We start from the raw sequence: 20355 nt of genomic DNA, 5'->3' as shown, positions 1-20355 counted from the left end.
TTAATATTATAAGAAAAATTTTATATTTGTAGATTCATTACATTACAAAAATAATCACAATATAAAAAGATTAAATACATCAAAAACTCTCAGTCACCAATTAATATTGCATGAGTATAGATTTAATCATTAAACATATCACTTAAAATATATAATCCATCAAAGGTGATATACTTTCATATATCGGCACTGTGGATTCAATTACAATTAAAATGCATAGAGAAAATTAAATAGTACAATCACTCGTTTCCGTTAGACTTGGCTTCGGGGGTGGATTTGACTTTCTGGACGGTGGTGGGAGTGTTGGCGGCGTTCTGCGGTTGGGGCGACTCGACGGTCGGCGCGGCCTCGGCCTTGCGGCTGGTGTCGGCCGGTGCCTCCTTCGTCTGCTGGTCGCTGGTCACCTTGGCGAGGTGCAGCGCCGCCATCAGAGCGGTGATGTAACGACGGACATCCAGTTCCACACCTGCAATTATAGATTGTTAGTGTTTCATGATAAAAAATGTCCACCTCTTTTACAGAACAACACTCGATAACTTCGGTGACAAAGTATTACCGATTATAACGAGCAGTATAAGATTGCACTTTCAATAGGGAATACATAAAATTTGTATAAAACAAACAATATGACACTAGACTAATAAAGAATAAGAGAAAATCTGGTATATCTATCTCTTTCAAGCAGAACGAAATTTCAATTTTTTATGGATTCTGATTTCTGTATGCAGTGCATGTGCGATGTCACAGCGCACAACAGACCTTTGGGCTACGGCCCATACCACGACACGGTTTTTAGACTCAAACAATCGTACGAGAATGTTGCGTCCTACTCTGACAAACGTGAAATGACGTTGTTAGAGCAGGACGCGGCATTCTCGTCCGATTGAGTCTCAAAACGGTTTCGTAGTAGGCCTACTGGCCACAACGGTGCGTTGCGACGACGCATCGCAAAAAAACTACATTGCTTTTGGTTGTTTTTGCGATGCGAACCGGCAACGCAGTGGCCCTTTCAGTTAAACCAATTAGAAAACGTTATAATGTACCATCGAAGGAATTTATTCATAGCCCATAGGCAGTCGACTGTCGACGGACCTACATCATTTGGCTCATCTGTCGGCTGGGTTTCACAAAACGCGACCAAATGACGCAGATCCGCCATCTGGTCATGAATCATCTATGTGCCACTGGCCACATGACACATCCACATACCAGCTTGTCTGAGATCGTTGACGCGCGCGGCCAGGTTGGCCCACACGCGGCGAGCGGCCACCGAGCTGAGCCGGCCCACAGTCTGGACGGTGTGCATGGCGGGATCACTCTCTACTGCCACCATATCAGTGGATGCTGAAAAGAGAGAACCTTTAGCATCGACCTTACGACTAGTACTCGTAGTATACTCGTAACATCAATAAATTTGAATAATATTATGTCTACTGCCACACTCATATACTACTTACCTAACTGTAATTAAACGAATACTTTGACGTAAGACCCATACATTAAATTTAAATTTAATCATCGTTATTGTCCCCGAGTGTGGCCGGATGATTTATAATACATACTGCCAAATAATGTTCTCTGAACGTAATCTGATGAATTTTGGACACACCTTGTATGAAAAAAAGTCAGAAGTGACCTATAAATTATTCCATATATTTTAAATATTATGAAAAGTCACAGTTGATACAGTAAAATGTATTGAGAATAATTCCAGCAAAAAATCATATTACATAGCATACAAATCTTGTTGCTCATGCTATAGCAATAGAATGTTCTAGACTCGCAAAAGACTTTCGATCAAGGTCCGCATTTATCGCCGAGATTGCGATTACTTTAATCTATATATCGTTATCTAGTAGCATCTGGGGGCGTCATAACACGCGTCTACCGTTAGAGTGGACCGACGACAAAAGGACGACTCCTAAAATAGAATAGGCAAGAATATTACTGCATGTTTGGTGTCATCTTTTCGCTGTTTGCTTAAGTTTTCAATCTTATCTGGTGTTGCTCCATTTCGCCCTCATAAAGGTATTCGATGTTCTTATGCTCACTACATAGTGAAGGTACACTACAACATCATAATGCGATGAGGGGGCTGTTTATTTGCCGTTTATGTGAGATTCCCTGCAGCCTCCATAACTTATAAATCTTATTATCCATAAGTGTGGAGTCCGTAATATTTTATCAAAGAGCACAATTATGACGCCATGGGTACGATAACTGTTAACGCCTTACGCCTGTGAAGTGCGACATAAAAGCGCTTTTTCAATATCCAGATTACTTACAGCCAATTTCTTCAGGTGTGGGCGGCAGGTAGTGGTCGAGCAGGCGCATGGCGTACATGGCGCCGGTGTCCACGCTGTGTATCGCCTTCTGTCCGTACGCCGTCGACAGCAGGGCGTTAGCCTTGGTCCACGTCAGTTCCTTAAGCGACTTGACGCGCTGCTCGGCCACATTTCGCGCCCCGTATACCTGCAACAATACGTCAGATTTAGAACTCAATCAAATTTAGAACTTATTACTCAAGACATACTTATTATTATAACAGGAGAAACTAGGTAGTCCTGAATCCTGATACGAAAACTAACCATAGGCGTTATACCGGGGTGGGCCCCGGATCAGAATGCTATGCTTAGAAAAAAATAAACATATTATACCGGATAATGCTATGCCGGTGCTTCAAATGATGGAACTTGTTGAAAATGTCTTTCGCATCTCGCTAGGCTAGACTACTTACAAAAAGAACATAATACGCTAATAGAGCCTTATGTAGTAAGTAGTATTTGTATTTGCAACAAAAAGTATATCTTAATCTTAATATATATATTTCTTGTGTGCGTGTGTATGTGACTGAACTCCTCCTAAACGACTGGACCAATTTTGATGAAATTTTTTGTGTGTGTTCGTGGAGATTCGAGAATGGTTTAGATTTACAGTTTGGTCTACTGGAAAATGTTTTTTCAATTAATTTCTTATTTATAAGGAGTTGTTGATTTTGGAATGTTTTACATTAGATCCGGCGGACGGCGCTATCATCGCATTCAATATTATTCTATTTCAATTTTAGTTTGTCCTGACAGATGGTGCTACGATTAATTTGAAAAAATTTTTGTTATTCAATTCATGTGCTGATTAAAATCTATACTAATATTATAAATGCGAAAGTATCTCTGTCTGTCTGTCTGTCTGTCTGTCTGTCTGTCTGTCTGTCTGTCTGTCTCGCTTTCACGCCAAAACTACTGAACCGATTGCAATGAAATTTTGTATACAGTTATTCTAGAGTCTGAGAAAGGACATAGGCTACATTTTGATGTGGGAAAATATCTTATTTCCATGAAAATATCGATGAAAATTACTTCGCATTGCGCGTGGCCAGCGCTCATCCCGGGTCCTGGGTTCGAGTCCCGCAGGCGGAACAAAAAGTTTTCAATGTTCCTGGGTCTTGGATGTGTATTAAAATAATATTTCAAAAATCTTAAATATATTTTATGTATAATATTATAAAAAATCCAGAAATATATCGACGCGATGCAATGAACATTTTAGTTCTAATACGATTCAACAGATGGCGCTTTTTTTTACTTCGTTGTAACATAGAACTAATCATACTTATTAGTTATTATGTTTTTGTTTATAGTTTTTAATACGTTAGAATATTATGTTTAATAATATTATCACTTGCTATAATAATAATCAATCTATCTTATCTTATAGAACTCCTACTGCATTTCTAAGGAGTTCGAGTGTGTTGTGTTGGCCTATATTCCATCCAGAAAATATTTTTACATTTTAATTCTAATATATGAAAACAGATGGCGCTTTATTTTTTACTTCATTATTATAACAGAACTAATCATACCTACTTTATTATATATTATTGTTTTTATTCATAACTAGCTGTTGCCCGCGACTTCGTCCGCGTGGACTTTAGTTTATAGCGCGCGGTGTCAACAAAATTTGTGTCAAATTTAAAAACTTTTTAAAACCCTGGTAAGTGGTACCCCTCTTAGGGCCGCGCAGCGCGCTACACCGGAATGGCAGCGCTGAAAGTGCTCGCCTCGCCGCTGCCATTCCGGTGTAGCGCGGCCCTTAATTAATCAAAATACCCAAAAACAGCTGTGCAGTGTGCACATAATCTGTACTAATATTATGAATGCGAAAGTATCTCTGTCTGTCTGTCTGTCTGTCAGTCTTGCTTTCACGCCAAACGCCAAAACTACCGAACCGATTGTAATGAAATTTTGTATACTGATAGTCTAAAGCCTGAGAAAGGACATAGGCTACTTTTTTACTGGAAAAAAGGGTTGTAAGGGTCGTAAATTTGTTCAAAAAATTCATAATAGATGGCGCCGTGCGTCTTCTACATCGCGCTGACGCTTGCTCAAAAGTCTTTCTATAAGAGGTGGTATCATCTTACATTTAAGTCTCGATTTTTTTCGATTGTTATATCTATTCTACGGTATTAAATAACTCAGTACTTTATCTGTGCAGGCAGTGACGTAACCTTAAGACCAAATTTCACCAACGACTGTTAAAGTTAATGCTCGAATTAGTATCACGTTAGCTGTTTCATTTTTCATATGAATGAAAGAGAAGACAGGATATTTTAACAAGCTGTTAACACTAACAAACGTTGGTGAAATTGGGGCTAAACCTATCAATGATTAATAGTTTATGGGTAAAGTTGTGTAATTGGGGGGCTAAATAAGCTTTAAAATTTGGCATAATATACATATAAAGTTTAACATACAAAAATGAAGTACTTATCGTTTGCACACTGCACAGCTGTATTGATTTAAGGGGTACCAGGGTTTTTTTATAAAAGCTTTTGACACCAATTTTGTTGACATCGCGCGCTATAAACTGAAGTCCACGCGGACGAAGTCGCGGGCAACAGCTAGTATTAAATAAATAACACATAGGCTACAATTTTAACCGACTTTCAAAATGGGGGAGGTGTTATGTTCGTTTTCTTATATTCAACGATTACTCCGCCGTTTGTTAACCGATTTTCAAAATTTTTCTTTTGGTATATAGGGTATCATCCCAATTTGGTATTATATTCAGAAAAGTGGTGATCTGATGAAGGATCCATAAGTAATCGAGGGAACTCCTCAAAACTTATAGGGAAACATATGGTGACTTCGGTTTCGTGAGAAGTATTCTAAGCATATGCTACCAACAAGTAAGATTTTGCACCGAGATATACCTGGTATACCGTGGTTCGGAAGGTGCTGAGAGAATTCCTGATTCTTTATAGATACAAGTTTGGGAGTTTCGGCGTTGTTTTAAGAACAGAAAGCTTATGCTACTATGCAAATTACATTCTTCATCATCATCATCATCATCATCATCACTACCATATTATACCATTTCATAGTCTTTTAGATCGAGACTCGAGTTTGTCAAGCGATAATTAAAAAAAATCTATATCTACCTAATATTATAAACCTGAAGAGTATGTTTGCTTGAACGCGTCAATCTCAGAAACTACAGGTCCGATTTAAAAACTTATCTCAGTGTTAGATAGATCATTTATCGAGTAAGACTCATCATTTATCGAGAAGGTTATATTATATTATTACTCTAAGACTAATACGACAGAAGAAACTCAGGAAAATGTGGGAAAAACGGGGGAAATATTTTTTATGGGAAAATGTACCTACGGATTCTGTAAAATTTCTAATTTACGCGGGCGAAGCCGCGCGGGACATCTAGTATATAAGTATATTTCTTGTGTGCGTGTGTGTGACTGAACTCCTCCTAAACGACTGGACCAATTTTGATGAAATTTTTTGTGTGTGTTCGTGGAGATTCGAGAATGGTTTAGATTTACAGTTTGGTCTACTGGAAAATGTTTTTTCAATTAATTTCTTATTTATAAGGAGAAATATTATAAAGGCGAAAGTTTGTTTGGATGTATGGATGTGTGGATGTATGGATGTTTGTTACTCTTTCACGCAAAAACTACTGAACGGATTTTAATGAAACTTTACAATAATATAGCTTATACATCAGAATAACACATAGGCTACAATTTTAACCGACTTTCAAAATGGGGGAGGTGTTAAGTTCGTTTTTTTATGGTCAACGATTACTCCGCCATTTGTTAACCGATTTTCAAAATTTTTCTTTTGGTATATAGGGTATCATCTCAATTTAGTATTATATTCACAAAAGTGGTGATCTGATGAAGGATCCATAAGTAATGAGGGAACTCCTCAATATTTATAGGGAAACATGTGGTAACTTCGGTTTCGTGAGAAGTATTCTAAGCATATGCTACCAACAAGTAAGATTTTGCACCGAGGTATACCTGGTATACCGTGGTTCGGAGGGTGCTAAGAGAACTCCTGATTCTATATAGATACAAGTTTGGGAGTTTTGGCGTTGTTTTAAGATCGGAAAGCATATGCTACTATGCAAATTACATTCATCATCATCATCACTACCATATTATACATATATTAACATACTCTTCAGGTTTATAATAATATTGGGACGATTATAAACCTGAAGAGTATGTTTGCTTGAACGCGCTAATCTCAGGAATGTAGTCCGATTTAAAAACTTATTTAAGTGTTAGATAGCTCATTTATCGAGTAAGGCTATAGGCTATATCTCTATCATAGCGTAATAATTCACGCTAAGACTAATTCGACCGAAGAAACTCAGGAAAACGGGGGAAATATTACAAAGGGTTTATCTCACGAACTACTAGAGCAATTTTTATGGCAATATTTGGCACAGATATAGAGTAGACCACGTGAAGGGAGTAGGGGCATAAGCTATTTTTTATGGGAAAATGTACGGTTTCCGTAAAAATCCTAATTTACGCGCGCCGCGCGGGACATCTAGTATTTGTAATATATTCCAATTTGACCTATCAAGCCTCATAAGTCATAACTCATAAGGACACCGGCGACCGCGACAACAAAAGAAGAACAATAGATTTCCAAGAATCCGCCATCGAAGGATTATTATAATTAACTAACAATCTACTATTTCATTCAGAACAATGTTTTTTTCTTTTTGCGCCGATAAAAACAAGCGACAGCAAGCCTAGCATTTCGTGAGCAATTATCTACTTATGAAGCAAATAGAAAAGAAATCGAATTTAGAATAAATAATGTTGCGTTCAGCGTTTGTAAATTGTAATGTTTGTAATTACTAATTAATCAAATATTATGTAGACGTATGCGGCGATCCCTCATAAAGCAATCGTACAACGTATAAAATGTGTGAAATACCTAATACTCGTTAGCAGTGTGATTGGAGAGAACCACCAGTCTTTTGTGGACTTCGGAGTTTTTTTTTAAGAAATAGACTAGAAGCTAGAATCATCGCCTACTGGTAGTCATCTAGTGTTGCGAGCTGCGGACCCAGGAGGGTCCTGGCATTTAGAACGAAGGCATAAGTTAAAATATCCCTGAATGCGAACTTGTTGTGAATTAAGTAGCATGTTACATGTAGTGCGACCAGGATACAGCAAAAAACGTTTTTTTTCCTTCAAAACAGGTGCACCGTAAACGCATGTTTAATGGAAAGTTAAATGCCATGAGAAAGTTCACCTTTTCAAGGTTACTCTGCTACCGTGGGGCGTGGTCTATAATAAAAAATACCTGGATAAAAGAGCTTTGCTCGGTATAGCAAACACTCATTGACTTCGTGTTACTTAATAACGCCATCTACTGGTCGTTAAAACTAGTAGTTGCCAACAACATATTATTATTCTTCGCCAATAGATGTCAGGAAGAGTCATATTTTTCAGATTATCGATTAAACACGAATAAAAAGACATTTTCTGAAAATGATTCCTAGCTAGATCGATTTATCGCCCCCGAAACCCCCTATATACTAAATTTCATGAAAATCGTTGGTATATATATATATATATATATATATATATATGTGTAATGCAGTGCAATCGTTTATTACCACAGAATCCACAAAGTGTAAATTAGAAATGGTTACAAAACATACAATATCGCCAAGAACCAAGTTCCGATCCCTCACAGTCCGTCGCCTAGCAACCGTCACCCGACTGTGTTGCCTACTCGCTACATCTACTCGCTACATCCTCCCCCTCTATCCCGCACCTGACGTCCCCGCGTTTGGGATAGGACCCTTTCGTGGCCGTCCACGTTTGCGCTTGTCCTTTAGAGGAGTTTGGATGGGACCAACAAATGGGGTAAGGCGTGTCGCGTGATATTCGCCTATGGAGGTGCCATTACTAAAACTACCCAACTCATAGGTATTTATTATTTTGTTTATTTTATAAGGGCTATTCCTCTTTGGCACAAAATAAGTTTGACCTTTATCCGTCCATAGTCTACGACGGATTGGATCTTCGGATTTAATGTCTTCTAATATTTTCCTAATATGAGGATCTTTTACCTGATTCTCCCCCTGCATTAAAGCCGCTCCCAAACCGTATCCACTGCTGCCCGCGATCGGCTCGGGACTGATAAGGAAATAAGACTTAACAAAATCAAAAGTCTGATCCGGTTTATCCCTAAAATACCATACATCGTGCGGAATGTCGAGGATAATATTAGCCTCTTTAACAAATTTACGTCCTAACAACGTCCTAGTTGAGGCTCCTGGTAAGACAAGCAGGTCCTCAATAATTGCATCGCGATTTCCAATAGTGACTTTTACATCAGCGGTAAGTACTCTTCTTTTACTATGCGTTCCATCAGCCAATCCTATTGTGCGCTCTGTCTCCTTAAATCGAACACCCTGTTCAACTAACACGGAGTACAGCTTAGTACTAGCTATAGAATGAGTTGCGCCGGTATCAATAATAGCCACTCCTTCGCGATTTGCAACATTAATACATACGGTGGGAAGTGACGTCGCATCAATATCATAAGCCTCGGATTCCTTTACATTGGAATTATTTATTATAAAAGCGGCTTTGTCGTCGCCGTCGCAATAAACATTACTCGAAAGTAAATTGCAAGGGCGATTATTATGATTCAAAAATATATCGTGCTCGACTTGGCGGAGGCACTGCCGTGCCCCCAGATTTTGTGAGTTTGAACTCACTCTATTCTCGCTCGAGACCGTACTTAAAGAAGTATTTGACAAATCGATATCGCACGAAAATACATTGAAATCAGCTGATCTCGAACCAGTTCTGTGTGCGTTCGAACAGATTGTGCATCTCGACTTTACTACTCCTTGCTGGCCACATCCATAACACCTTAAAGTACCAGAGTTATTACCAGAATCTGACTTACCGATGTTCTCGCTTTTACCTTGCAGGTTACGGCAATTGTCAATAATATGGCCATACAATTTACAATATGCGCAACGTATCCGATTACGTTTCGATAATGGATTCGAGTTTGGCGTGAGAACCGAATTCGTAGTAGGGGCCGAACGTGTAGTAGGGCCTCTTTCGTGCGCGGGTAAATCTACGATTTTAGCCGGGGTCGTGGGTACGGGCGAGAGGGAAGGGATTGCAATAGATAACCTATTGGTTTCCGCGATCGCGTCCTCTACGACTCGCAATTTCTCTATGAAGTTGTCCATAGAAGTTACATCGTCTCGCGACAGTCTTTTACGAATACGCCTATGCAATAACCCGTAAACCATATCGATCTGCATCGCATCCGGAACCTTATAGGGTAGCTTCACTACTAGGGCACGCAGTCTCGACACGAATACGTCGGCACGTTCAGTCTCACACTGTTCAGTTCGGAAAACCTCTCTGAAGATCTTGTACGGTGGCAGCTGGGTGCCGTACATGCCTCGCAGCCGCACGACGGCGTCCGCCCATGTTGAGACGTTGTCCTTGACGCCGCGCCAGAAGAGAGCCGCGTCGTCCTCCAGCAGCATGCTCAGGCCGCGTAGCGCGTGCTGTTCACTGACGTCTGCGCATTCCTTATATACCTCCACGGCGTCCAAGAAGGCCTCCAGTTTCTCGGCGTCGCGTGATTTCCCGTTGAACCGCGCGGTGCATTTAGTGAAATTGCCCGGCGGGGCGGCGACTGCAGCAGGGGCAGTCGAGCTTCTCTGCGTCGAGGTCGCCGCGTTAGGGGTGAAAGCTCCGAAATTGCCGGATGGGTCATACCGTGGGAGGGCTCGGAGTGTTTCCAGGAGGGCTCTGTTGGTCTCCTCCTGCGTACGCTGCGATTGCATCATCATTTCTAACATCGCCGTCATCACTCGTTCTGTCGAGGTGGTGGTAGATGCTCCAGCAGCCGCGGTGGATGTAGACGGGGTGGGCCGCGGGTCGGCGAAAACCATCGTCTCGTTCCCGGGCTCTCCGTCGTCGCTTGCTTGCTGTGTCTCCTCTTCACTCTCGTAACGGGGATGTCGGCGTGTGTTTCGTGGCATTTTCGATACCAGTTCGGCTAGCGGCTAGCTAAACAGTTCACGGAGCACTGGGATTGGGTCTGTTATTTCTTTGAAAAAAAAATTTAGCCACGGGTTGGGCGCCAGTGTAATGCAGTGCAATCGTTTATTACCACAGAATCCACAAAGTGTAAATTAGAAATGGTTACAAAACATACAATATCGCCAAGAACCAAGTTCCGATCCCTCACAGTCCGTCGCCTAGCAACCGTCACCCGACTGTGTTGCCTACTCGCTACATATATATATATATATATATATATATATATATATATATATATATATATATATATATATATATATATATATATATATATATATATATATATATATATATATATATATATATATATATATATATATATATATATATATATATATATATATATATATATATATATATATATATATATATATATATATATATGTATATATATGATCCAGGGGGTGCTGCCCCCCCCCCCCCTCGGTACGCCCATGTTTAAAGATATATAATGTAGTCACTCTGAATGCAAATTGTTTGAGCGTCGAGAAAACTTGTTTGTGATTATAACACAGACAGCAGCTGCAAAGTGCAATGAAACCAATAAGACAAGTGAATATGTAACAGTACCTACAGGCTAAGAACGCTATAACTTTGAATGATAATATTATAGCGATAATCGGAAAACAACCATAACATGTCTGATATAATGCGTAAAAACTTGTTCAATTTCTAAAGTTTACCCTATATCATAGAAGTATAAATGACATCCCGACTTTTTATTAGTCCTCTAAAATCTAACACCGAGATATATTGCTTCGGCGCGAATCGCGATGCGGAGATATTGTACCGACTAGTGATGTAGCGGATATTCGCATTCGCATTCGCAAAAATTATGCGAATATTTAGCGAATGTTTTAATAATCAAAAAGGAAATTATTACATGCATGCATTTGAAATAATATAATAATACAATAGATAACACTTAGATTTTTTTATTAAATCATACTTCTACATTCTTAATTAAAGCCTCATTAGTCATTTATGAAAAAATAACTCCGGGGATCTTATCAAATCTAACATTAATCAGCCTTGTTGGTATACTATGTAAGGTTTGCATTCATTTAGTAGTATATTATTACTTTACTATCATTTTTAAATAAAGTTTACAATTTCTATTTACTAAAAAACTAAACAATTACTTGAAACATAAAACATAAAACTAACCTCAAAACAAAATAAAACTTTTAGAATGAACTTTCTGTGACTAAATTCATTCAATTATAGTCTGTCAAGAAAGTGAAGAAATTAAAAAGTGGCAACATCGTAGTGTCTTCCCTTTCAAATCAATCTAAGAAAAAAGGGGTGACACTACGATGTTGCTACTTTTTAATTTCTTCACTTTCTTGACAGACTATAAGCAATATCGGTTCGGCTATGTTCAATTTAAAGATGGCCGACACGAAACGTCAAACCTGTCGAACATTTTACGCGCGCTTTTTTTGAAATTTTAAAATATTCGCATTTGCGAATGTTGAAGATAAATATTCGCAATCGCATTCGCGTTCGCGAATGTGAAAAATCCAACATTCGTTACATCACTAGTACCGACTAGCAGTGCACCACCCTAGTGGGTGGTGAACAGGGCAATCGCCCGGGATCTCGCAAGGTGTTTTGTTTGGAAGACAGAGGGCCTCGCAAAGATCTTCCGCCCACACGGCCTCACAATGGGTAATGCCGCCACTGCCGACTAGTGACTACTGACTACCGAGTGATGTAAGCAGTATAAATTGCGATTTTGTGATACATTTCCATCACGTATACAGCAGTTTGCTACTTAGCCATGTTATCTAATAGGAAAACGTAGGATGTAAATGAAGAAGTGTCCGTAATACTTTCTCTCGTCTACTTCCTCAATTATTGTGTGCAAAGCCGCAGCAGAACAAGCGCAAATACTAAACACAGTAACTACAGTGATGGTAGGACGAAAAACCATTCAGAAACTTAATACTTATTAGTTATTACTTACATATTAAGTAGTTACTAAACAGTATTTCGTATATTTTGCGTAACAAATACTGCCTATAGTACGTTCAGACTTCAGAACATAATATTATCTAGTTACTACTTACTTCCATACTTGGAGAATGTTTGGATGTTCAAAATATAAAATATAGGGTAATAGGGGAGGGTAGGGATGGGAAGGGAAGGGAGTAGGGGAGGGTAGGGAAGGGATTATAGCCAATAGGGTAGGGGATTGGGCCTCCGGTAAACTCACTCACTCGGCGAAACACAGCGCAAGCGCTGTTTCACGCCTGTTTTCTGTGAGAACGTGGTATTTCTCCGGTCGAGCCGGCCCATTCGTGCCGAAGCATGGCTCTCCCACGTCCATGTACCTACTGGAATGCAATTCAATGGATTGGAATAATGTAAACCGGCCTCAACCTTAGCTCGTAAAGATTAAAATTTAAAAATAAAGCAGCCTATAATAGCTTTTATAATGTTTATGTAGAGAAAAAAATATTTCCTACATAACCGGATTCATAGTACTTATTGCGCGATAAACACTCGAAAGTCACCTTGAATATTCATTGAGCGGATTAGATTGTAATATTAACTATGTACTAAATATGCAGAAGTACCTTTTAGTATATACTTTTATCAGATTTGTTACTTATAAGTACTTATAATATATTATGTATTAAGCATAAGGCAAGTATATAATATAATATATCTACATCACAGTATGTTCGGCCTGCAAATTGTACCTAGCATTAGAACAGTAAAGATTCACGATTTAAAGTGAGTGACGTTTGCACAAGAAAATGCTCTACTATGCAAATATTCGCAACGTTTCTCTAATCTGCAATTATACAAAATTATGAAACTCCTTGCATTTGAGTAAGCCTAAAATAAAATAGCCGCGATGAATTGAGGCCTACCTACCTCTTCGTGACTTTTATTTGTGCAATTGCATCATTTTATTTAGGTTGCTAAAATTAAGTCTGTTATTCTTATAAAAACCGATAATATTATGTAATCGAATAATCGGCCAAGTGCGAGTCGGACTCGCGCACGAAGGGTTCCGTACCGTTATAGAGCAAAAAAAGACCAAAAATTGTGTTTTTTGTATGGGAGCCCCCCTAATTTTTTAATATTATTAATAATTATTGAAGTAGACATATAATTAGGGCTTTTGTGAAAATATTAAGAACCTATCTGTTGCCATTATTGATATCGAGCAAAAAACGCCAAAAAATCACGTTTGTTGTATGGGAGCCCCCCTTAAATATTAATTTTATTTTGTTTTTAGTTAAAGCGGCAACAGATATACACAAACTGTGAAAATTTCAGAAGCCTAGCTATAGCGGTTCTTGAGATACAGCCTGGAGAAAGACAGAGGGACGGACGGACAGAGAGACAGACGGACAGACATCAAAGTCTTAGTAATAGGGTCCCGTTTTTACCGTTTGGGTACGGAAGCCTAAAAAGCGAGATAAGTAGTAAAACCTTTCCATACAGACTTAAAATTGGATCATGGAGAAAGCTAGGTATTATCAGCTATATCCATATACATAATATTATGTAAGTAGCAAAGTTATAAATATGTGTGTTGCGGGTTGCCTCTTCAGTCTTCACACTTCAACCGCTGAACCGATTTCGATGTACAGCAGTTGTAACTGGTAGTACTACAGCTATAAACATACTTTTACGGCCATCCCCAATATTTGATCTATCTCTGGTTTTGCCCTACTAGAGATAGGAATAGCTCAGATTAGACATTAGAGACATATATTTTATGTCAATTGTGAGCTATTCCTATCTCTAGTAGGGCAAAACCAGAGATAGATCAAATATTGGGAACGGCCGTTAGAGTCCCAGGATACGACATAGGATAGTTTCTATTACTGGAAAAGATAATATGGTTCCAGCGAGACAAACGGGCAACTCTAGTTTATAAATAAAAACCGTTTCTGAGTAGTGGTATCAATATGAATTATGAACACCACATCAGCTTGTGGGAAATCCGAAACTAGTGGTTTTGTGTTAAATTCCTCATTCCGCGTTATACGGTTACACGATCTACGAACATAATACCTATGTTTAGACTTTGAACTCTGACGTGTTGCAAAACAAAGGTAAATCCAATATAGTATAGGTAGTATTCAGGATCGATAACCTACGTGGTTCTACTGCAACACCTTTAACCTGAGTAGTTATATTATGAATCATCGGAATAAATAATAAATAATGTGTAGATTAACATACTTCAATCAATAACAAATTAATTTAAATTATACAAATGAGAAATTTCGTTGCAGAAATTTGAACGTAAATAATACAATAGAGATGATTATTATGCCGTAGCGCGTAGGGAGAAGAGATTAACCCAGACTGATGCAAATGGTTCATTCAAAACACATAGTTCTTATTGGCTTTGCCAGAATGTAAATTGCTAACATTGTATGAGGTATCTTACTTTTATGGTAATTGGTAAATCTTGTAAGGGCAACTTAACTAAATGCAGATTAAATGCAATGGCAAAAGTAAAGTCATAATAATATATTTGCTTTCTAAAGAAGTTCAGTTCGAACCAGTCGATGTGATCGGAACGATCCATCTCAAAAGGTCGCCCTAAGATATTTCCTATGGAAACTAATTTCAATATAGTCCACGTGATTAGCAAGTACATAAAGAATCCGGTTCGGAGTTCAGTGCCTCATTATCAGCGTTATCACTATCCTCGGTCCTATCTTATCTTCGAGGACGTGGTGTTGTCACTAAAAGCTCATTGAATATTGATGCAGTTCATTTGTTTTTCTATGTAATCAAATCTATTTTTTGGGTGAATGAGCAAACAAATAGCCTGATGGAAAGAAAGTAACAATAAATAAAAATTGTTTTATTTCAGAATTTTGAAACAAATATTTCCAGAACATTCTACGTATTGTACCCCCGTGCACCGGTTTTGCTATTATTAATTAGTTAAACAATAATAACCTTCATAAATTGCTTTTTTTAGCCAACCCACACAATATAAAAGTAGTTAGTATCTAATGTAGTAAGAAACTACATTAGATACCAACTATTTTTTTATATTGTGTGGGTCCAGGAATTGTACTATTTTTTTTTTCTTTATTCACCATGATAATTTTACAAACATTTTAACAAATAACGGTCCCCCAAACTAGGCGAGGCCTGTCCTATGGGGAAGTTTAATTGAGTACAGTAAGTATTGCGGCTAGAACAACAGAAACATAAGAAATATAGTGCAGATTATCAGAAAGGGTTGTTCAGGTTCATATATATATATATATATATTAGCTGAAGCTACATGAGTCATGAGTCATCACTGATTTGGTCATCAGCTCTTAGTCGGGTAGTAGTAGTAGATCTATGAGTAAACAAACAAACAAAGTTTACCTCTTTATAATATTGGTTTAGATTAAAAACTCATTTATTCAGTGAGTGACATTGGCTATATATTTTTTACCCGTGCGAAGCCGCGGCGGGTCGCTAGTTAATAATATAATGATGGTGCAACGCGGAACGGAAACTATAAACGAGACCTATTATTGTCCACACTCTACGTGACGGATGACGCGTATGATCAGTTCTCGAGAACTGGTCTTGTACAACTTCTTAAAAGTTGAGTCTAGTCACTTTAGTGGCCTAAAAGAACACGATCCTAAAAGCTAAATTCAAACCTTTCCTCAACATTAATTTAAAAAGGTTTGAATTGGTCGTTTGCCTTGAATACGCTGATTTAAAAAAAATGGCACAGAGTTGTCATAATAGGCAGTAGCAGTACGATCCTTGAGGGATTTTATTTTTCTTGCAATATCTTATGACTTGTCAGTAGGTAATGTTAATATTTTTGCTCTTGAGATCTCTTGGACTCTTTGAGCTGTCTAATAAGACTTGTCGCAAAATAATCAATAAGATCTTATTTATTCATTTTCCAACTGCATTATCATAACATTTATTACAGGACTTTTGCCTTAATGCGATTACATATAAGTAGATACATATAAAAAAATTAAGTATCTTATCAATATTTTTAAGCAAGTCTTATCATGATTGTGTTGGACCCCGAAATTACGCACTTTTAATAACTCTCTATGTAATTAGCTGCAGATTATCGTCATAACGAAAAATATTATTTGTTATGATAAAATATATAATATTACTTAACATGTTTAACATTGTGATAAAAAGTATTAAGTATAAAAATACTAGCTGTCCCGGCAACGTTGTTTCGCCCATATTATTTTATTGAAGTGACTAAATAAGTATGGCACCATGGCAACGTCCATCGCTATCCCGTTGCACAAACTCATCTCGAGTTGTAATACACAATTTACTATTATTTATCCAACAAATTCACTTATCAACATAAAAAGTTTGACGACCTCTGTGGCTCAGTGGTGAGCGCGTTGGTAGTTCAAGCCGGGGGTCGCGGGTTCGAATCCCGCCGACGGAACAAAAAATTTTCAATGTTCCCGGGTCTGGATGTGTATTAAATATATGTATGATATAATAAAAATCTTAAATATATGTATAGTATAAAAGTATTAAATATATTTCCGTTGTCTGGTACCTGTAACACAACTCCTTCAGGTACCTAGCACGGGGCCAGACTAACGTGGTGTGAAGCGTCCATAGATATTATATTATATTATTAAAGTAGCCAGTAGCCGATTCTCAGTCCCAATGAATATGCATATAAAATTTACAAAAAATCAGTAAAGCCGTTTTGGAGGAGTATGGTAACTAACATTTTAACACAAGAATTATAATATGTTTAAGATCAAAAGTATACTTCATGTAGGGTACCATAAAAAATCATAGTGTTTGTACAGAATGTGAAAGTGCAGAATTTTTAGGAAACCCTCAAAACATCCAGTTTTTACAGTATAGCTGTAATATAGGGTGTAAAATCAAAGGCAGAGGTTGGCCTGGAGGCTGGAGGAAACGGGGCACTATGGGAAAAATCTTAGAAAAAAATTGACGAAAAAATGCAACCCCCTATGATATGACCACCCTTTTTTATTATACCAATCGATAGGGGGCGCCAAGGGGAGCAAAAAGGTCAGATAAACTTTTCTCAAAAATCAACCCTTGTTGAAAGTCGGACGGGACACACACCAACATTTCTGGTTGTATTTTGACAGGTGTTAATTTTTGAGAAAAGTGTGTCCCAGCTTTTTCGCTTGCCTTGGCACCTTTTTTAAAAAGGAGTGGTCGTAAGGGGTTGAATGGGGTTTTTTTCATAAAAAAAATTCTGTTTTCTTCATACTAACGAGGTTCGTATATCGGCCTCTATCTGGCCGGGGGTTGATTTTTGTGAAAAGTTTATCTGAGATTTTTGGCTCCTCTTGGCGCCCCCTATTGATTGGTGTATACAAAAGGGATGGTTATAAGAGGTTAAATAATAATAAAGCAAATCTATACTAAATTTATAAATGCGAAAGTATCTCTGTCTGTCGCGCCACGCCAAAACCACCGAACCGATTGTAATGAAATTTTGTATACAGATAGTCTAAAGCCTGAAAAAGGACATAGGCTACTTTTTTACTGGAAAAAGGGTTATAACCCTTAGGGGGTGAAAATACGAAAATTTGTTCAAATTAAGTTAGTTCCAAAAATTCATACTAGATGGCGCCGTGCGTCTCTTACATCGCGCTAACGCTTGCCCAACATCTTTCTATAAGAGGTGGTATCATCATACATTAGGGTTTTTTTTTCGATTGTTATTTCTTTTTTACGTTATTTAATAGGTCAATACTTTATATTATATATAACAGTGACGTAACCTTAAACCCATAGATAATACATATATATCTTAAACCTATCAATGATAAATAGTTTATGCGTAAGTGTAATTGGGGGGCTAAATAAGCTTTAAAATTTGGCATAAAATATAAAGTTTAATTTTAAAAAATGAAGTACTTATTGTGTGCACACTGCACAACTGTTTTGATTTAAGGGGTACCAGGGTTTTTTTTATAAAGGCTTTTGACACCAATTTTGTTGACATCGCGCGCTATAAACTGAAGTCCACGTGGACGAAGTCGCGGGCAACAGCTAGTACACAAATATAATCTTACCTTATTTATTTGTGGTGACAACTTTGAGAGTACAGCCTGTTTTGTGGTCTCCACAATCACTTTGGGTTCCTCATGGACGAGTGGCACTCTGCGCTCCAGCTCATCAATGGCCGCAGCTACCTTAGCGTCTCCAGCCGCAAGTGGCACAGCCACGTATGGCACTGCCGTGAAAGCTGCACGTGTTACACTTGCCTCAGCCGTTGAAAGTGCCCATTCCAGTAGTGAATGTGCACCTAAAAGATTTTATTGTATTATAATAATATTTGAAGAATTTACTATTTATTAACAAAAAAATTAATTCCCTATTACACTTAATAAACTAATAAATTTATGATTTAAAATGCCTTAATAGTAGGTAATGCAGTGACACAGTGCTCAAAATGTAACAAACTGTACATATTTTCAAACAAATTATTACAGGAGGGTAGATTGTTTTATCGATTTTCTATAATTCTCAATTTAAAATTCAAATCCTAAAGCCCATTGTACACATTGGGACAACACATGGAGCCAACATCATTGGGCCAACATGTACAGTAAGAAATGTGACTCAAGTCTCAGCTTATGGCCAAGTAGGCCTCTACACATTGGCCCAATGTGCTGGCTTAATGCGTTGGCCCAATGTACAGCAGGCTCAACAGTTATTAGTTATACTACCAAACCTGGGGTGAATATAGAATGGTTGGATGAATGAAATGAAATAAATTTAGAAACCGGAAATTAAGTTATTACGGAGTTATTTACCTTTAACTCTTGTGTATAGAGCACCCACTTGTTCCACAGCTGCTCCAACTGTTGGAAACGCCATCACTTTCTGGATGGACTGCAACTGTGGCATGGTATTGGCTGATTGTACTTCCGTAGCCATCTAGAAATTTAAAAACGGTTAACGATGGTCGAATTGATATGTACCCTCCACTAAAAAAAAGTGCATAAAAAACCAAAAACCATATACCTTTTTTTCTGACTATTTTCTAATTATTATTTTTGAATATGTACCTACTCAATACTCATTGATCCTTTAACGACGTTTATCAACACACAAAATAGTTTTTTTGCCTGCGCTAGAGGGTAAGATACAATGGGAATGTATTGTAATTTGTACTTACAGCTAAGGATTTTGTTTATTACAAAAGTAGGTAGAAGTTAAAATACAGTTATAACGAAGTTAATTAGCTAAATAAGTTGAACAACACTTACCTTGATGAAATTTTAATCTAGTTTTACCTTAGACTTCAGAAATAACTATTTTCCTAAGCAATTAAAATTTAAAATGGGGTCGTACCTGTACTTGTAGAAATAGAAAACTGAAAACAAATTTGTTTCTAGATCTTGAATAGACGTAAATTTAATCCTCTTCTGTGCCTTCTGCTTGTTCGAGACTCGAGTACCTACTTAAAAATGGTTTAATTAAAAAATTCACTGTGAGATTTTTTTTTGGCAAAGACAACTTTTCTCTCCGGAGTTTTTTATGAAATGAACAAAAAATGAATTTGTTAAAGTCAATTGTCAATTTGAAATGAATGAAAGAGTGATTATATATTCAAATTTCAATAAATACGATATTATTTTAATTTTTCTGATTGGTGGAATTAATGAATGGCGAATGATGAACGATTATCCGAATGAAGATAATTTCAAATGAATGAATGAAGCTTCAAATTCCAATGTTGCCATTTAAAAGGTACGCGTCATAGATCAGAATAATTAGCACTCCAAATCAATACAAAAATTGATTTATAATGTTCAATGTACATCAAGGGCCTTAATTCAAGTCATATTATATTCATGTCATATTAGATACAATCAATGTGATTTCTACCGTTAAAAAAAGATACCTAGGCCACTAAAACTTCTTTCGAGGGACACGGCGCAGGTGGCTTAGAATATTCACGT

The 20355-nt window shown here is 37.6% G+C and overlaps 1 protein-coding gene across 1 annotated transcript; it reads right to left on the bottom strand.

Moving 5' to 3' along the window:
- Positions 1-4: 4 nt before the first annotated feature.
- On the bottom strand, positions 5-19938 carry LOC121725769 (lipid storage droplets surface-binding protein 2). The gene is made up of 6 exons (XM_042112871.1): positions 19745-19938; positions 19204-19327; positions 18460-18692; positions 2286-2472; positions 1210-1344; positions 5-466 (listed from the first exon to the last, which is right to left on the bottom strand). Exons 2-6 carry the CDS (start codon positions 19325-19327, stop codon positions 240-242), a joined length of 906 nt encoding a protein of 301 aa, XP_041968805.1. The 5' UTR covers positions 19745-19938; the 3' UTR covers positions 5-239.
- Positions 19939-20355: the final 417 nt, after the last annotated feature.

This window comes from Aricia agestis, chromosome 3, assembly GCF_905147365.1.
Source record: "Aricia agestis chromosome 3, ilAriAges1.1, whole genome shotgun sequence".
In the NCBI taxonomy this organism is placed as follows: domain Eukaryota; kingdom Metazoa; phylum Arthropoda; class Insecta; order Lepidoptera; family Lycaenidae; genus Aricia; species Aricia agestis.
The sequence above is the reverse complement of the archived record's forward strand: the minus strand, read 5'-3'. Positions and strand labels throughout refer to the sequence as shown.